This window comes from Lissotriton vulgaris, chromosome 2_1 (assembly GCF_964263255.1).
Source record: "Lissotriton vulgaris chromosome 2_1, aLisVul1.2, whole genome shotgun sequence".
Taxonomy (NCBI): Eukaryota; Metazoa; Chordata; class Amphibia; order Caudata; family Salamandridae; genus Lissotriton; species Lissotriton vulgaris.
Window position 1 is genome coordinate 920,285,249 of NC_141687.1, and position 18,447 is coordinate 920,303,695.

At 44.7% G+C, this 18,447-nt stretch overlaps 1 protein-coding gene across 1 annotated transcript in view; it reads right to left on the reverse strand.

The window, feature by feature from the left end:
* The window catches only part of GNL2 (G protein nucleolar 2), a 210,564-nt gene extending 208,333 nt beyond the window's left edge, over nucleotides 1-2,231 (reverse strand). Inside the window, exon 1 of the mRNA XM_086956449.1 lies at nucleotides 1,998-2,231. Within this exon, the coding sequence (XP_086812575.1) occupies nucleotides 1,998-2,061 (64 nt within the window). The 5' untranslated portion in view covers nucleotides 2,062-2,231. The remainder of the gene's footprint in view (nucleotides 1-1,997) is intronic.
* Nucleotides 2,232-18,447: the final 16,216 nt, after the last annotated feature.

An 18,447-nucleotide genomic window follows, 5' to 3' on the forward strand; every position in this document is an offset into this window, starting at 1 on the left:
ACTAGGGTATTAGCCCTGTCATAATCAGAAAAGCTATATCGGAACTCTAATGTAACGAGATTGCTGCCACAATTTGTAGCCGCACTACATGGCACCAAAAGGACAAGTGGATTTTGTTACAGGACAAGTTGATTTATGAAGCAACCTGCCCCCATGGACAAGGAGGTATTTTATTAAATCCCACACCCCTGTTGAACAATTGCCTAATTAATGTAATTACTTTTTCAAAGGAACATAAAAATTGCTGTGGGGGAATGACCTTTCACGGAAACCACATAAAATTCAGTTTTTATTTAAAATATTGCCTTTATTCCTACTATTTATGTTTTCAACGTTCTTCCCTTTTCCAGACAAAGTTAATTTATGTTTGGCCTTTCTATAGCTTTTCTGTATCTACGAAATTGTAAATCCTATTAAGGGAGAGCCTGGATCTAGCTTGAAAGTCAGGTCAAATTATTGTATTGATTCAAACGTCCGTAACTTTTAAAGAAAAAAAAATCTAAACTAAAAATTCTGCAAATTAAATGTTGGATTTCACAGAGGATTTGGCTTTATATTAATTTAAAATATAATTCCAATATCTTAATATCTATAAAGATTAATGCTGATTTTTTAAAAAGTGTTGATTTATAAAACAGAATTATGAATAATTCTTTAATGAACAACTAGTGGAAATTAGGTCACTCTAGAAGAGATTGGTACGACGGAAAGGTTTGTGCTGATGTGCACCATCACAACCAACATCTTTAGCTTTCTATATGGTGGTGTTTTTCCAAAACAGTTTATATTTTGTTTCCTTTTGCAGAACAAAAAGTAGATCAAATACGGTTTTTACTAAGTGCAAACACAATGAGAGGACATGATGGCATTGTCCACCGGACAAAAGTGACACTGTGCAAAAGAGGTATGTAATGCAAAAGGTTCCCCATAGTGCCTCTAGTGAGCTACAGAGGTTATCCAAAATAAGTATTTTGGGAAGAGTATTCATAAATTGAAAACGTTTGCCAGGAAGTAGCTCTGATTGCAAATGTTGGGCACACTGGGCAGAGTATTCAGATAGAGGGGTTGGCAAGTTAGTATATACTATGTGTGGTTTGAACCTACCATCGAAGTCTATGGCTTCATTCAGAGATTGATTATATATATATATATATATATATATATATATATATATATATATATATATATATATATATATATATATATATATATATATATATATATATAGCCTTTTCGGGCTATTATAGGCTGCAATGGTCACTTTTTGTACAAATTAGGCTGTGTCAGCAGGTGAGTTACAGTGGCGGTACACTCATTCATGTCTACTCACTGAGATAGTCATATATAACGTATATGTATTTTATTTTACAAGACGTAGTTATGAAGTGGGTACGTAGCCCAGAGAGACACTGGGGTGCTGGACATAATACATCCACTATATGTGGGCTTATTAGTAAGTGCACACTCATGCATTAATATTGGGAGTAAGGCGATAGAGTAAGAGGCTTCTTTTCGGGGATGGTGGCTAGCTATGGGGTGAATTGGGAGAGTTTTGGAGGCAGCGTATGGCATATGGGAGCAATAGGCAACTACGTATTTTGACCATACACATTTAATCGTATGAATGATAAGGTGGCAGCCTACCGATACATTAAGAGAATGTTTATTTGGTCCCATATGTCTAGGTACGATTTCCTTCATGGTTAAAGCGCTAAAAGACAGACATTTGTGAACTTGCGATTCACAGACTTTAAAATATAAATTAATACTTGTCCTATCTGTAGGTTATTTCCTTCGATACCTCTAGTCTAAAATCCATTGAATGCAATAAAAATGTATGCCCTATCTACGGGGTGTCTGTGGTTCTTGTGTTTTTTAACACCATCTGTACATTCTGTCTTTTATGTCTACAAGCTGTGCACTACTTGTTTTGATAAGTCCTTCCTCTCTCTCAGTCTTAGATACACAAAGTCCTATTTTCATGGCTACTTGCTTACCCGGGTTGCTGCTGGACGTGGAGGTATTGATAGTACTCCTCCCTTTGAACCTTGGCTTCACCATCCTGCAGCTGTATGGCAGACGAGTTTAGGAGAATGGGGGACGCGCCGGGACGTTTCGATGTTACGAGTCTGGGGCACCACAAAGCTGGCAGTCCCCAAAACAGCGCGAGCTCTGGTGTATTAGAACTCCGTCCTCCGCGTGCCAGGCTAAAAGAGCGTCACGAGACACGTGACTACAGGTCCGACACCAACACTTTAAAACACTAGAACGGAAGTGTTACGTATGAATAACTCACTAGCTGCCATATTAGTTGTAGGCAATACTATAATGTGTTTAGTCCACTTCTCGCTCACCTCGGACATAGTAGTATAGTAGTTAGTGCACGTGTGAAGTGAAGCGCGCACTCTGTGATTCTGAAGGAGAACACTAATGATGATTTACTGGTACTTAGTGCGTTGCTGAAAATCGAGGTACAAGCAGACAAAGCGCACCTCCCCGAAACGACATCATAAAGTCCCTCGACTATTTCATGGGTTTCTTGTTGTTTTCACGCTTTCGTTTCATTGTACTTAAACGCCGTTCTTTTAGCTCTTCCGACTGGGAGTGCGTTTCTGTAGTGTAGACCTCTCGAGTTTAGAAAATTCTTAGGACACATAACTAAATAGGATACAAGTACACATAAAGGAAGACATAGTTACCAAGGTTTCAGACTGCTTATGTGTGACGTTTCATAGCTGCCAATGTTTAGATTGCTAATATGTCACATTTTCCTAACTTCAGTGTAATTTATGAGGCACATTTCAATGACTTTGAGTGACACTTTCTCGTGATCAAGCAATGAAGTCCATTGAAACGGATAAATATCAGATATTACACCCATATGAGCAACGAGAAACTAAGCAGATCTTGAAGCTACTGCAAAGCACCTAAAATTGAAGGTGCCTTGTAAGGTTATTTTACAGTAAAACACTTGTGTATCTGTGATATTAAGCAATAAACACGTCTTTCAGAATTAGTAATTTATTACGTTATTGTCCACATACGAAAGCACACATGCAGTTAAAAAAAAAAAGTGCCACAGATTCTCACTTTATTATAAAATAAGCAATGTAGTATTAGTCCATACATATATACAGTTAAGATCAAATAAAACACCATCCCAACTGAACTAAGCTATCAATCTCAAACAGCACAGTAACAGAGTTTACTTTTTTGATTTTCTAAGGACCAGCAGATTGTGCAACAATCTTTTTTGGCACCCCATGATCATCTTCTCCACGGCTTCCCTCACAACCACTGCTCAACAGTGCCTGTCATCTCTTCCTAGTCCCTCTGTCGCAAGCATTTCACTTGTATAACGCTTGTCACCAGTACAGGGTGTTAGAACGCTTTACATCACAGACATAACACACAGAGACAATGAATCAAACTTATACAAATCAAGCTAGGAAATGTTACATAACACAATGAGGATTACTAGATGTAGGAGTCACATGTTACAGATACTTGTAGTAATTCTTTTTGACTTACCAATGGAGACAGCGCTTCACACCTAATCTGCAGCTGACCGTGAAGAGGACATGGTGTGGGGCACGCCATTGTGCAACATTCCGTCCATCATCTTGTGTGTTTCGCTGTTTTCAATGCCATGCCCTGCATCTTTAGACACTCGACCCAGCCCCCGCGACTCCCACAAGCAAGGCACGGCAGCACGTGTTGAGTAGGCCAGGGATGACACTTATTGCCCTTTCATTTAGTTCCGGCAGCAGCAATTCTTGCTGGGAGGTAGCAATTTGATATAAAAAATCTGATCCTGCCTGCACCGACCTGAGCCAATTAGTCACGATAGCTCAACAAATGAGGTGACTGCTGAACCAATGTAGTTGGACTGAAACAAAACTTACAAATACTTAAGAAGTGCCATGTATTTCACTTCAGTTTGACAACAAGCACCTGCCATCCAGCTACAGTGAAGGCAAACTTAAGCATGAATGGATATAACAGTCTTATCTGCATTTCGGAGATTGGCCGAGCCAAACAACTGGAACTACGGCATTCACAACGTTATTAGTACTGCATGGAGAGAGATTATACGAAATAGTAACTTTGATGAAGCAGTGTTAGTAATTGTACAACAACGTGCTGCGCAAATTGAGGGAGCACATTGGCACAAGCACACAGCCTCAGCAGTGAGAGCGGTGCAAGGCCATAAAGCGCGCTGCCATGAGAATACAGTAGTGAATGAGCACTAACACCACACTTGCTGCCTCAAAGCTGTAAATCTCGCGGTAGTGGGCAGCAGGCCTTATGACTGCATCCACAAGCATACTACTAATGCTGACCAATTATTGTTTCGGGTAGGTAGGCAAGTCAGACTGCGCTACATAACACTGTCCAATCAGGGTGAACCAGTCGATCCCTTCAAAGTATATTAGAACATCCATTGGCTACTGTGTGCCACCGGTTGAAATGTAAATGTTATGCATTCAATCTGATAGTGCATTGCTCTGTGTAAAGTTAGTATTCACAGCACCATTTTAAGGTGAGCCGCCATTTTGAGCCATGATCGAAACTAATTTTTGTCTCACTTTGTCTGCCTCAACAGAAAGCAGTTGCAATATTCTTTTTTCCTGTATTCCTCCAACGTTGACCTTTGCTGTGCTAATTAATAGACTGTTTTTGTCATCGCATACCTTTCTCGCTAGATAGGCCTACTCCCACCCTTACAGCGGCGTGTGCAGGCCGAGTAATCTTGGCTCTGAGTTAACATGTACGCGGTCCTGAGATTGTAACTCATCCTTATTTACCTTCATTGTTCACTAGCTACCAACTGGAAATTTCCAGTCTTGGCATGCCTTTAGTGATCCTGAAAATGTACATTATGCATTGTCCTGTGGTAGAAGTCAGTCCCTATGCAGCAATCTAAGGAGGCTGGTCAGACCGGGCTCCACTCGAGTGTACTTTCAATAAATATCTTTGGTTTGTATTCTCTACTGTCTGACCAACTCCTAATGTGTGAAGAAGGCTGTGAGGTGGTCGCGAGTGACCCAGGTGACCCTAATTGGGTCACTTCCTTCAGTTGGCACCCGAACAGGAACTCCATCGGGTGGCCCATCCTAGGTGAGGATGTCGGGGCCACGTCGGGTCGGATGGGTGGACCAGGGATCCCTGCACAAGAGAGTCTTGTACTCACAGCTGCCACGTCGGTCTGACCAGGTATTGCCTCGTCCAGTTGTCATCCATAATAGCGAAACCCTTGGAGCTGACCGTTTGGTCCGAAGAGTCGGCAGTGTAGAGTAAATTCATTTGACCTGTGTGCACCAGGTGAGTTTGTTTTGGTTCTTTGTGGCTATGGCGCCATTTTAATTTGTATCCGGCACGGTCCGAGGACCGCCTTTGGACAAGCACTTGAATTTGTTTGAGTTCTTTATGAACATGGTACCACTTTGACTTGTATTTGATGAGGTCTGAGAACCAATTTTGGGTAATGATATTTGCAAATATCTGCTCGGCATAGATAGTGAACTTGTTTTCTTTTGAAAAAATGGCGTGCCTTCGCAAATTGTTTTGTTTGGGATGTCGTTGTTGTTCTGCTGATACTCAATTGGAAGAAAGTCAGCCAACACCTCCGGAAGGCACCCCAAATTTTGATATGTATGTAAAACATGGCCTTGGCCCTATTATGTTTAGTACATTATGGCACAAATATACGAGGGACAATCCCAAGTTGCAGTGGCCATTGACGGGCAGAATTTCAGCGCACGCAATGTCATTTGTTTTATTTATTTATTTATTTAGTTACTTTTCTCTGTGCGGCCTATGCCGTAGTTTACTACCCACCACCCTGCCCCTCCCCTGACCCACCCCACCCCACCGCCCTGCACCACTCCCTCCAGGAGCTGCTACTGCATCTCACAATGTCTATCCAAGCAGATCTTCCCAACCATTTCTCTCACCAAACATGCCTGCTCAGGACCATGAATTGTAAACAAAATATCAGACTGGACAACCCAGTGCTGTAACCATATTTATAGATTATTATCATAGGAAATACCACAAAAAGACCTGCACAGTTGATCAAAGCTGCATGCATACTGAAAAACCGTGAAGTACACAATTGTATCAACCTAATATAAATTTAATTCAACTAGTGCCTTAATGGTTGTCTATTTACTTACTTACATACTATTGCGCAACCTCCTCTGATGGGTCTGTAAAGCTTACCTTTTGTCCAGAAGTTTTGTCCTGAATTTTGACCTCCTGTCCTGAATCTTTGACCTGAATTTTTACACTCACCGTCCTGAATTTGCACCCATGCCAGTTGGTCACCCTACTGTCGCAGGAGGGTAGGAGCTTGACTCCTGAGCGCATCATTACCATTGTTAAAATCCCTATCTCTGAAACTCAACAGGATGTGCGTGCTTTTATTGGCATTACTTCCTATTGTTGACACTGGATCCCTGACTATTCGTTACCAACTAAGCCTTTGCTAGCCTTAACCACTAAAGATGTGCATGAACCCTTGCATTGGACGCCTGAATGTCAGCAGTCTTTTGAGAAATTAAAAGTTGCGCTTTGCTCTTCACCTGCGCTTGGTACGCCTGACTACGCAAAGCTGTTCGTGCTGTACGTACACAAGTCGTGTGGTTGTGCGCTTTCTGTTTTAACACAGGCTTTTAGAGGTAAGCAACAGCCGTGTACTTATTTTTCAGCGCTTCTTCACCCTATCGCAAGAGCCCTGCCAAGCTGTCTAACAGCGGTCGCTGCTGTGGCCGTCTCTATAAGACAATCAGCTGGGTTCGCACTTGATACTGACCTCACAGTCATGGTGCCCCATGCTGTGGATACCCTTTTGAAGTAAACCAAGACGCACCACACCAGTGCACGTCTGACCGATTATGAGTTAACTCTTTTCACCCCACATGTCATGATCAAAAGATGTGCCACTCTGAACCCAGCCACGTTGCTACCCCTCTCTTCCGACAGAGAGGAAATTGATATACATGATTGTATCTTCCGGACAGAGGAAGAGACAAAAGAACGGGTAGACCTGACTTATGTTCCCTCATTTGACCCCCAAGGGGAACTATATGTCAATGGCTCTTGTTTCAAGTTACCAAATGGCACTACAGCAGCTGCATACTCAATCACAATACTGTACACGGTAGTTGAGACGTCACGAGTTCCCTATCAGTCTTCCCAAGCTGAAGAGCTAGTTGCCCTTATTTGAGCCTGTGAGTTGAGTGAGGGACTGGCTGACAATATATTTACTGACAGTCAGTATGACTTCGGAGTCACACATAATTTTGCATGGCTCTGGGCAGAAAGAGGGCTTCTCACTTCCCATGGGATGAGGATCCAGCAAGGCCCCCTCATACATAGGCTCTTGTCGGCTTTGACACTCCCCAAGAGGTTAGCGATAATAAAATGTAGCTCACACAGGAAAATTACTGATGATGTAGGTAAGGGGGACGCCTTTGCAGACCAGACAGCTAAGGAGACAGCCCTAATGAAGATGAAAAGGATGTTTGTAGCAGGTCCCGCTAAGTGGGTGCCTGAGGTCACCATGTTTGGAAAATGTCAAGGAGATACAGAGTGAGGCAACTAGTGAGGAATTAACAATATGGCAGGAAAGCACAGCACGTTTAGATGAGGATGAGTGTTGGACTGATAAGTGAGGGAAACAGAGGTGGATGTTACCAGATGCATATTTCCTCCCCACAGTCACCATGGCGTACGGGCCAGCTCATATTTGTGCTAAAGGTATTTGCAGGCTGTTAGACTCTATGTGGCAAAATGATGACATCCCGGAGACAACTGCTCATTTTGTTAAATATTGTATGGTGTGTATGATGCACAATTCAGGAAATGGTACCCCTACCCCACCAGGACATTCTGCACCTTCCACCTTCCCTGTTGAGGTCCTCCGGCTCGATTATTTAGAAATGGACAGTCAACAATTTGAAGTATGTGTTACTGGTTGTCTGTGCATTCAGTAAATGGGTTTAGGCTTACCCCACCAAAGAGAACACAGCCATAGTGACTGCAAAAGCACTCCTGAAGAAGTTCTTTCCACGTTTCGGCTTGCCCCTTTGATTTGGAGTGTTAATGGAAGTCATTTCAACGCAAAAGTTATCCAGTTAATCTGTGAGGGACTGCATATCAGACAAAAGTTTCATGCTGCGATTCACCCCCAGTCTGCGGGATTGGTTGAAAAGTACAACGGAACTGTCAAACTGAAACTAGCAAAGATTCAGGAGAGCACAGGGTTGCAGTGGCCAGATGCTTTACCATTAGCCCTTTTGTCCACAAGAATGACAAACCGTTCTAGAACAGGACTGTCACCCTACGAGGTTGTGTTTTGGTGCTCGGCAAATATTTGGGGCATTCTGCGACCTCATTGATTCTCAGAAATGGAATATCCTCTGTTGGTGGACTATTTGTATGAGTTAACTAAAAGTCTGCCTTCTCTTTACCAACAGATGCAGGACTGCCTCCCACCAATACCCGAGGGGCCAGGCCATGACATCCAGCCTGGGGACTTCATATTAGTCTGAAATTTTCAGAGAAAGACGAGTCTGGAGCAGAGGTGGAAGGAGCCGGTCCAGAAGCTCATTGCCAATCGCACTTCTATCAGGGTCGCCGGCCGAAAGAACTGGATACACTGCCAGCATTGCAGCAGAGAAGCTTTTCCTTTACCCTAAGATCAGAGGGTCCGCGGGGGAATCAGGGAATTGGAGAGCAAGCGAGTCCCCGATTTGTTCCCTTTTCCGATGCCATGGTCACGTGGACCCAAGCAGAAGCTGAGAACAATGAGGTGCTAAATGCAACAGTGACCCCGGAGAGTAAGGCAATTCCAGACCCCCCCTTCTATTGGCCCCTCTGAGTCTGAACCTTTCTTTACTGACCCCTCTGTGCCTGGAGTAGCTAGGTACAATTTGCGCCTTCGACGAGGGAACAGTGCACCAAAGGAGAAGTCAGATTAGTAAGGATGGATTCCGCCAGTCAGGGTGTACCTTGCCTATGGTGCCAACAGTAGATTAGGGAGAGGTGAAATTGGTGCATTATTCGGGCATTGGACAGGATCGATTGAACGTGCTGCCCCGGAGGGAGGTGCAGTGTCCTGGACGACGTGGGATTTCTTCAAGAGCTATCGAACAGCTCCACCGTCGAAGCTCAAAAGCGCCAACTTTGATGAACAATACGAGTCTACCAGTGAGGCTCTAACGGACACTGGGAACCTTTTTCCTTTGGTTCCACAGTGTATCCATTTGTTCGGCCCATTACTGAGGAAGGACAGCCATTTTCACCTCCGCACCCAGAGCAGGGTGGGCCACAAAAAGTAAAATAGTTTTCGCAACCATAGTTGCTATTGCATTGACATTTGTGTTAGGGGTATCTTGGTTTTAATGCAGAGGACATAGATCAGACAGACACCACTTTGCAACAGTTCACAGACACCATAAAAGGTATCGTACCCTTTCGGGGACCTATGTCCAAAAGCCTTAACGTTCGTCTGCTCACAAGAGTTGTAGAGTGGGTCAGTAATACGACAGCAGGGATTAAGTTGAATATCACAGCTGGGTTCCAGGCTATGATGCTTGTTGCTTTACAAAACAGGATGGTGTTAGAAGTCATCCTTGCTGATCGGAAGGGGCCTGTTGCATCATTGGCACGCCACCAATGTATATGCTGCCGTACAGAAGTTTCATAGGCTTTTTTATCTGACATACACCAAGAGAATGGTACGTGGATACTCTCTGGGTGGGTCTGGGGAATATTTGCATCCTTGGGTTGGAAGATCCTTGCTTTCCTAGTGATAGTCGCTGGTATTTTCCTCACTTGTTGCCTCTATATCAAATGTCTCCCAGCCTGTTTCTCTTATTGTATCATACTCCTCACCCCAAAGCAGAAGGCGCCCATACATGATACTAATGTTGTGATTATGACAGAGAAAGAGTTAGATAGCTTCATGCAGATAGACAAGGGTATATTTGAAGACTCCTTTTCCTTTGATACTGAGTACATGGAATGCTCTGAACTTTGAAGTTTATGCTGCATTCTATATTCCCTCACCTTAAAATTGTTAACTTATGCTAAAAGGAGGGTCTGTTGAAATGTAAATAGCATGCATTCATTCTTCTATGCATTGCTCTCTGTAAAGTTAGCATTTGCGGCAACATTTTAAGGTGAGCCGCCATTTTGAGCCATGATCGAAACTAATTTTAGTTTAGTCTCACTTTGTCTGCTTCAACAGAAACCAGCTACAATATTCTTTTTTCCTGTCTTCCTCCAATGTTGAGCTTTGCTGTGCTAATGAATAGACTGTTTTTGTCATCGCATACCTTTCTCGCTATATAGGTGTGGTAAATATAATTTACCGTATACTATTTTTCCGTATAATGACAAGTAAAAGAATAGCTCAATCAAATAAGAGGCAGAGTCCGGGGTGTCTGAGTCTTAAGGGCTTTAATTCAGAATGACTCGAGTCATGGAAATCAATTCCATCAATACAAGGGTTCGGGGGTATATGCAATGATGGCAAAAAGATGTCAACGATTTATTAACAGTACATGACATATATAGTATAACGATGCAATAGCAGTGAATACAGTAGGCGTGACATGTGAATGTGCGTAGCAAAAAGGCGCGTACAAAGGCGTGCACGAAGGTGTGTGCTGGAAACGTCACAGAAAAGTGTCATAAGTGGGTGGATACATAGAGAATTCTGCAGAGTCAGCTGAAAACTGTAACTTGGGTGCGCGCGCAGCTGGTATGACGTGTGATTGACGTGTATCTGGAGAAAGCTAAGGGTCTGACTTTTAGCACTAGTAGAAGAGACAGAAGTCTGGCATGTCAGACCGACCTGTTCCTATAACATGTCTGATATCTGGTATTTGGGGTAGGCGTAATCTGAAGTAAAAGGTCTCTCGGGCAGAGGCTATTCTATACGGGATGCATATGTGTCTAAGTGCAATGCGCGGGGCCATGGGCCTACCATGGTAACGGGAGCTATGAATTACATGAGGGAGACAGGGAGGCTTGGCCCTTTGCTCTGCAGCCGGGGAGCTGTTTACCTATTTCACTAGACAGGAATGTGTTTTCGAGGAGGCTGAGCCGGCTACACTGATAACTTGAAGGCAAAATACTGTTTGGCAGGCAGGCCAGGTCGAGCCAGGCACCGCTTCGCTTGGCAGGAAGTAAGGCAGAGGTCAGGGATGCATCTTCACGCTGCAGCTTTCGGAGACAGAGACAAAAAGTGGTTCGAGGGCAGGAATCGGGGCCTAGCTCTGCAGAGCCAGGAAAACGTGAAAGTGCACCATGTAAAGACGGTGGCACGGCATACTTAGGAACTGAATTATCGATCCATTCATGGTGGATCTGATAGAGGACATGTTAACGTTGGACGCAAATGTATTTGCGTCTTCAAATTCGGTTGCGGAGGGAAGTTACATGCACCTTAATCTCGTACATGGAGACGATGGGGTACTCGTTAGGGGACATACCTGACCATAAAAATTTCAATTACCTCATTCCCTCCTTGTCCCCTACGGACCCATTAGGATATATCTATTTTCATGAGACCATCTATCTGTTCATATAACATCATCTGTTCTTCTTTCTTTAATCGGGAGTGGGAACGTGAACTTGAGCGGGGAATACAAGCTGTGGCGCACAAGCCGCAAATCGCTGGCCCACATTGGAGACATAGACAACAACTGAATACTATGGCCAATATAATCCCTAGGAATGACAATAGCTTCCATCCCCAGGCTGTTATTACACTCCAGAGCCAACCGGACCATGTCCAGGAGCCTGGATTCTGGTGTATCTGATGGGCAATTTCGTGAAGTCTGGTGATGGCCTTATAGACTGATGGCGCGTTATTAGGAATAAACACGCAACAACTGGATCCGATGACTCTACAAGCTCCGCCCCTATCGGCCAGGATGACGTCAAGGACAAGTCGGTTCTGAAGAACAACAAGTCTCATAGCAGACTGCTCCTCTGTTAAGTTGCCCAAAGCTGAAGTAGTCTCATTCACTACTGCTTCGAGAATTCTGGTTAATTTGCGTATCAGTTTACTATTGGAGACAGTGCCTAGATAGGGAAAGAATCCTTTATTGAAATCTGTATATTGTTCCCATGCGGTTTCAGTCTGATCAACTAATGGAAGATCCCTCTTGTGCCTAACAAGATTGAGGCGGGAATTCCTGTGATAGTCAGATGGGGCTAGAAAAACTGGTGGCAATAGGAATACAATGAAACAAGTACCATCCCAGTCTAGAGGTAAACGTACATAAGCTGTATGGCCACAAATGAAATAGGAATGTCGGGTAGCTTTGAATGTAGACTTGCCTTCATCACTAAATTCGACCACAGTGAGGTTCCGTGACAACTGTAAGTGATGTTTTTTTGACTCGCACGAATATGGTCGAGTCTGGTATCTATGAACCGCAAATGACGAGTTTAGTGGGTGTATGCAGTTTCGCTGTGCTAACCTAAACCGTTCGTCTGTTACGTGGGTTATTCTATCTGTACCCACGGGTTCCATCTTAGATATGGCATCCATTTTGTCTCTTGCCCTCAAGTAGCCAGCGAACGGACGTTGTCCGTTTCGCGACCCTGGGATTTCCAAGATATGTACAGAAGACACATGTCTTTTGAAAATGTCTTTATGACGAGGGGGATGATACTGTAAGGCAAACGGCCCCGCTCGAGGCTCAGCTTGCCGTGCCGGTTTATTGTCTCAGCCGTGCATCTCATTAGGCACGTCCCTTTGATGCCAGGAGCTCGTGTTTCTCGATACCTCCCCTTTTACACCCTTTCCAAATCCCCACTGTCTCCATCTTCCTCCGCACCTGTCCTTGTTCCTTCTTCGATCTGTTTTACTGCTGATTGGAATGCACTAATGGTGGGAAGATGGGTTTTTACAGTTGGGAACCGCCAAATGTTTCCGCACTTATGTTTCGGACCTTGAATGTATCAAAGAGACCAAAGCGACCCCTCTGGGGGATAACTATGGGAACCAAGCCATAAACCTTTGTGTACCATGTAAACCTATGGGTGAATTATGTATAAAAGGAGCGATCCACAGAATCAATTTGAAGCAGTCTCCACAAGTAGCACGCGTTGTACTTGCCGTGATTTCTGTGTTCCCTGCAGTAAATAAAGCTCGAATCTTTGACGCCGAAGGAAGTGTCCCGTGTCTCTGTCATTTGTACGCCGGAGCAGGTTACCCACGAAGGTTTCAGGTGTTGTTCCCTGGCACCGCTGGGTCTTAAATAGCCCAGTCCTTCAGTTGGCGCCCAACGTGGGGCTGCATCAGTGGTACCGGTCCAAGCCCGACGATCGTGAGGAACTTCGTGTGAAATCTCCGAGGGAAGGTGCACTCCGCTTCATCGATCCTGTTGTCGAAATAAGTGGCCCGAAGACTTTTCCCGCGAAGATTCCCGCCTCCTGACGGCTGCGACGGACTGCTGCCCTGACTGTAGACCTGTTTTGGCGCCTGGCGTAGACCTTGGTATAGCGAGACGATTGACGGGCCTTCCTGGTGACGCCATCGATCTTTGAGTTAAGTATTTGTGGGTCGCTCCCAGAGTTCTTGGTTGTGGTTACTTAGTTGTTGCATGGTTCCATTGCATTTGTGGTCCTTGGTACTTTGTTGTGATATTTGACGACTGCAGACGCCAAAAACCGAGGGTTTTTGCTCTTTGCTGGGACTTGGTAAATCCCATAACCCTTGAAGTTTGTGAAACACGGCTAGTGTGCAAGATGCCTGTTCGCTGTACTTTGTTTAGTTGTTTCAGACGTTGTGGTACGGATTCCCGACTGGAGGACTCGTGTCCGATACCTCCGGTTGGAACTCCCACTTATGAGCTCTACAGTAAGCACGGGCTAGGCCCGATTACTTTTAATGATTATTGGATTCGGTATACTAAGAAGGATGGTGTCCTTAGTTGGCCACCTCATGGTAGCTTCGAGACTCCAATCTTAGATAATCTAGAGGCTAAATTATTTGCGAAAAAGTCAAGGCCGGCCATGTTTGATGCCTTTCGGTTGTGGCGTAAAGAAGACCGACAGAAAGAAATCAGACAGACTAAACGAAATCAGAGAGATGGTGTTGCTGCCATTGTAAAGAAAGCAGAGCAATTTCAGCGTGATAAGGAGGTTAAGGAAAAGGAAGTGTTTGATAGGCTACAGCGTATGACTATAGATAAATGCTATCCTGCTTTGCCTACGGAGTCGGAAAAGAAGGAAGAAATAGTTGAGGATCCTTTAATGTCCTATCTTATGAAGTCGCCACCTCCGTATGTACAGGGTGCCGCAGCTCCTGTGGTTCCCCCTGTACCTGTACTTCCACCTATTCTTCCTCCGCCTGTTCCTCAACCTGCACCCGTTCTTCCGGCTGTTCCTGCTCCTTTGCCTGTTGCTATCCCTACTGCTCCTCCGCTTCCACATACTCCTGCTCCCGCTACTGCTCCTGCTCTGTTAACTCCTGCTGTTGCCTCTGTCTCTACTCCTTCGCTTGTTAGTCCTGTGTCCTATACTTCTCCCTCTACTCGTAGTCGTGCTTCTCCTCTTGCGGCTAGCTTCTTTCATTCTCTCGGACCTGTTCTTGGGTCCGCTGGTTCAGATGGTCCTCAGAGACGTAGTCAGCTTCCCGGTGGTAGGGAACGCGCTTCGCTATATAACATGGCGATGGGTTGGATGACGCATCCTCTTTGAAATCCTCCACGTATTGTACTTGACACGTTCTGTCAATTCAATATACCAACACAAAGATTTGTTTTCGAAGAAATGTGTAAAGTTTTGCGCGATCAGATATCGGCCGATGCACCTGACGAGGTGTTGACCGCTTTGTCTGATCTACAACTTCAGTTCTCGAACGGACTGATAGTGGATACCAACGTTCGACGTGCTGTTGAGCGGTTGCTATCTTTCCGTCCCACTCCTATACCTCAAGCCCTGTTTGTTGAGGATGTTGAAAGACAGTCAGATGAGTCTGGCCAATTTCCTATGCGTGAAGTTCCACCAGTGTGGATGCCAGGTAATCCTAATGCCGCTCCTCCGATCTTGCCGTTCTTTCAGAGAGTATGGATACATCTCCCATGGAAACGCTCGGAAGTTTTACAGGTGAAGCAATCTTTGCCTGACCCTCGCAAAAATCCTACAGGGTATTACAAGGAATTATCGCAGCTCGTAGATGCTACGGTAATGAATCTTGCCGATATTGACATGCTGTTTGGCAATGTTGTACCGCAACCGGTATGGGCTAAGATTCGGCAGGAAAATCATCCGAATTAATTAGGTGGTGATTGGGCTGCTATTATAGCGGCGGATGGTCGACAAACTGGTGGTGCTAAACCCGAGCAGTTGATTGCTGCTCTTCCTCAAAGAATAATCACGCTAATGAAAACTCTTATGCCAGCTATGAGGGTGAATTGGGACAAATTGTCAGCCTGTAGACAGAAGAAGGACGAGAGTGTCTCCGACTTCTTTACGAGATTTGAGGAGGCATTCATCGACCATAGTGGTCAGGATATGGGTACTGAGGGTGGTCAACGGTTGTTCGTGGATAAATTTGTTACAAATTTATTGCCCGATTTGAGCAATAAATTGAAGAATTCGGAAAGTGCGTGGGCCGTTTCTACTTCGGCTCAGATATTGGCCACAGCACAATATTATGAGAACAGAGAGAAAGAAGAGAACGACCGTGCTGATAAAAAGACGAAAGAACTTAAAACAAAGGTGTTGTTACAGCAAGCGTATCCTCCACGATCGAATCAGAATGCTTCGCAACAGAATAGATCGCAGTCGCAATCGAACCGATCACAATCTCGAAATGACTCCTCTTCCCAAAGATCTTCGTTAGGGTACAATCAATGTGCCTATTGTAGACAGGAGGGTCATATCAAATTCAATTGTCCTGTTCTAAACGATCGTAATAGCGGTAACTCATCTAGAGGAGGTCGTGGTGGTTCCCAGCAGGCATCACGTGGTAGAGGTCGTGGTGCTCAAAACGATCGATCAGATAACCCATCAAATTCTAATAATTGTTTCGATCAACGTGGATCATCGCAAGGACGATCTGCGCAGTACAACGTAGACGATTATTACGTCGATCAGGGAACTGACGACAGTAATTACTAGGACAGCCATAGACAAGGAGAGGGAGTGGTATCAGTTCCGGTTGATCAGAGAGGGCCTTACGTCGCAGTTGCTACATCGGGCGTCGTTGAGCCTTTTCTGTTGGACACTGGTGCAGCGAAAAGTTCTATTATGCATTCGAAACTCCCTGGCGCACCTTTGTCTGGCTTAACAAATGTTTCCGTTGGATTCTCTGGCGCCCCCGTTAGCAATCCAGTCTCGCGCCCTTTGCCTCTTACAATTGGGCCTCGTGAGCTGCAAGCTCCGTTGATTTTGACTACTGGTTGTGGTGAAAATCTCTTGGGCCTGGATTTGCTAAAACGTTTGTACGCAACTCTGTATTGTTCTCCTGCGGGTGTAAAGCTTACGTTAGGAGAGAGGGTTGTCTCTCCCATGTACTTGTCTCTCGATAAGCTTCCACCGGAATTGAGTTCTCTTCCTGCATCTCTATGGGCAACAGGTCCCAATGATGTGGGCCTGCTTGACATCTCCCCTTATGTCGTTCAGTTGAAATCTAATGTGCGATTGCCACGTATTCCCCAGTATCGTATATCTCTTGATGGTGAACGAGCACTGTTAGCGATCATCTATGATTTGATCGACAAAGACGTTATTGAAGAGACTCGGGGAAACGTGTGCAACAGCCCTGTGCTGCCTATTTTAAAACGTACTGATCCTTCAAAACCACCTGTTTATCGTTTTGTTATCGATTTACGGGAGGTAAATAAAATTGTGATTCCTCAGTTCCCCGTTGTGCCTGACATCACGGCACTACTGACTCTGATTCCAGCTTCTGCATCTTGGTTTTCAGTAATTGATTTGAAGAATGCGTTCTTCAGCATCCCGATCGCAGAAGAGAGCAGAGACCTTTTCGGTTTCTCTCTTGGTGGGCGCAGCTTCCGGTTTAAACATGCTCCTCAGGGCTACTGTGAAAGTCCATCGATTTACAGTCAAGCCTTGAAGGGTCAACTGGATGCGTTTACATTGCCGGCTGGTGCGGCCTTAATCCAATATGTTGATGACTTATTGGTAGCTGCGGATTCTCAGGACATTTGCAAAATTGCTACGGTGTCGTTGCTGCAACATCTCTGTGACCTACATCACAAGGTGTCACCTTCTAAACTCCAATATTGTTGTCAAGAAGTAACCTATCTAGGTCACTTATTGTCAAAGGAGGGAAGGCGGTTGACCCCAGAGAGAATTGCAGCAATTGCACGAATGGCTGTGCCAACAACACAAAGAGATGTGCGTGCCTTTCTAGGTATCACGTCGTACTGCAGGCAATGGATTCCAAATTTTTCATTGCTAGCGAAACCATTGGTGGCTCTTACGTGCAAGGATGTTTCAACTCCTTTACCATGGACGGAAGAATGTCAGAAAAGTTTTTCTGAATTGCGTGACTCATTGTGTTCGGCCCCTGTGTTAGGTACTCCTGATTACAGTAAGCCGTTTACACTATATGTTCACGAGAGGGAAGGTTGTGCTTTGAGTGTCTTAACGCAACCTTTTGGTGGTAAGCAACGTCCATGTGCATATTTTTCCTCGACCTTGGACCCGGTAGCTAGAGCATTGCCGAGTTGTTTGAGAGCAACAGCGGCAGCTGCGGTGTCCATCCGACAATAAGCAGGATTGGTCATGGATAATATGCTTACGGTGATGGTTCCGCACGCAGTTGACACTCTTTTAAATCGTACGAAAACTCAGCACTTGACAAGTGCGAGGTTGTCCGGATACGAGTTGACGCTGCTGGCAAGTCATATTCAGATAAAACGTTGCAATGTTCTGAATCCGGCAACTTTGTTACCCATTAGTACAGAGTCAGATGAAATAGCAGCCCATGACTGCTATTTGCGAACAGAAGAGGAAACAAAAGGTCGAGTGGACCTTAAAAACACTCCTTCAGAAGATCCAGATGGAACATTGTATGTAGATGGCTCGTGTTTTAAATTGCCGAATGGTGATGTGACCACTGCATATGCTGTTGTAACTTTGAGGACTGTTGTGGAAGCTGCGAGATTGAATCAGAATTCTTCCCAGGCTGCAGAGCTGATTGCCTTAACTAGAGCGTGTATGTTAGCGAAAGATAAACGTGTGAATGTGTATACTGACAGTCAGTATGCATTTGGTGTTGCGCATAGCTTTGGACGGTTGTGGAGAGAGAGAGGTTTTCTGACATCGCATGGTACGAAGATTCAGCATGGCCAGCTTGTGAATGATCTCTTGGATGCACTTGCGTTACCTAAGCAGGTAGCGATTATTAAATGTAGTGCACATCGTAAGGTGACGGATGATGTT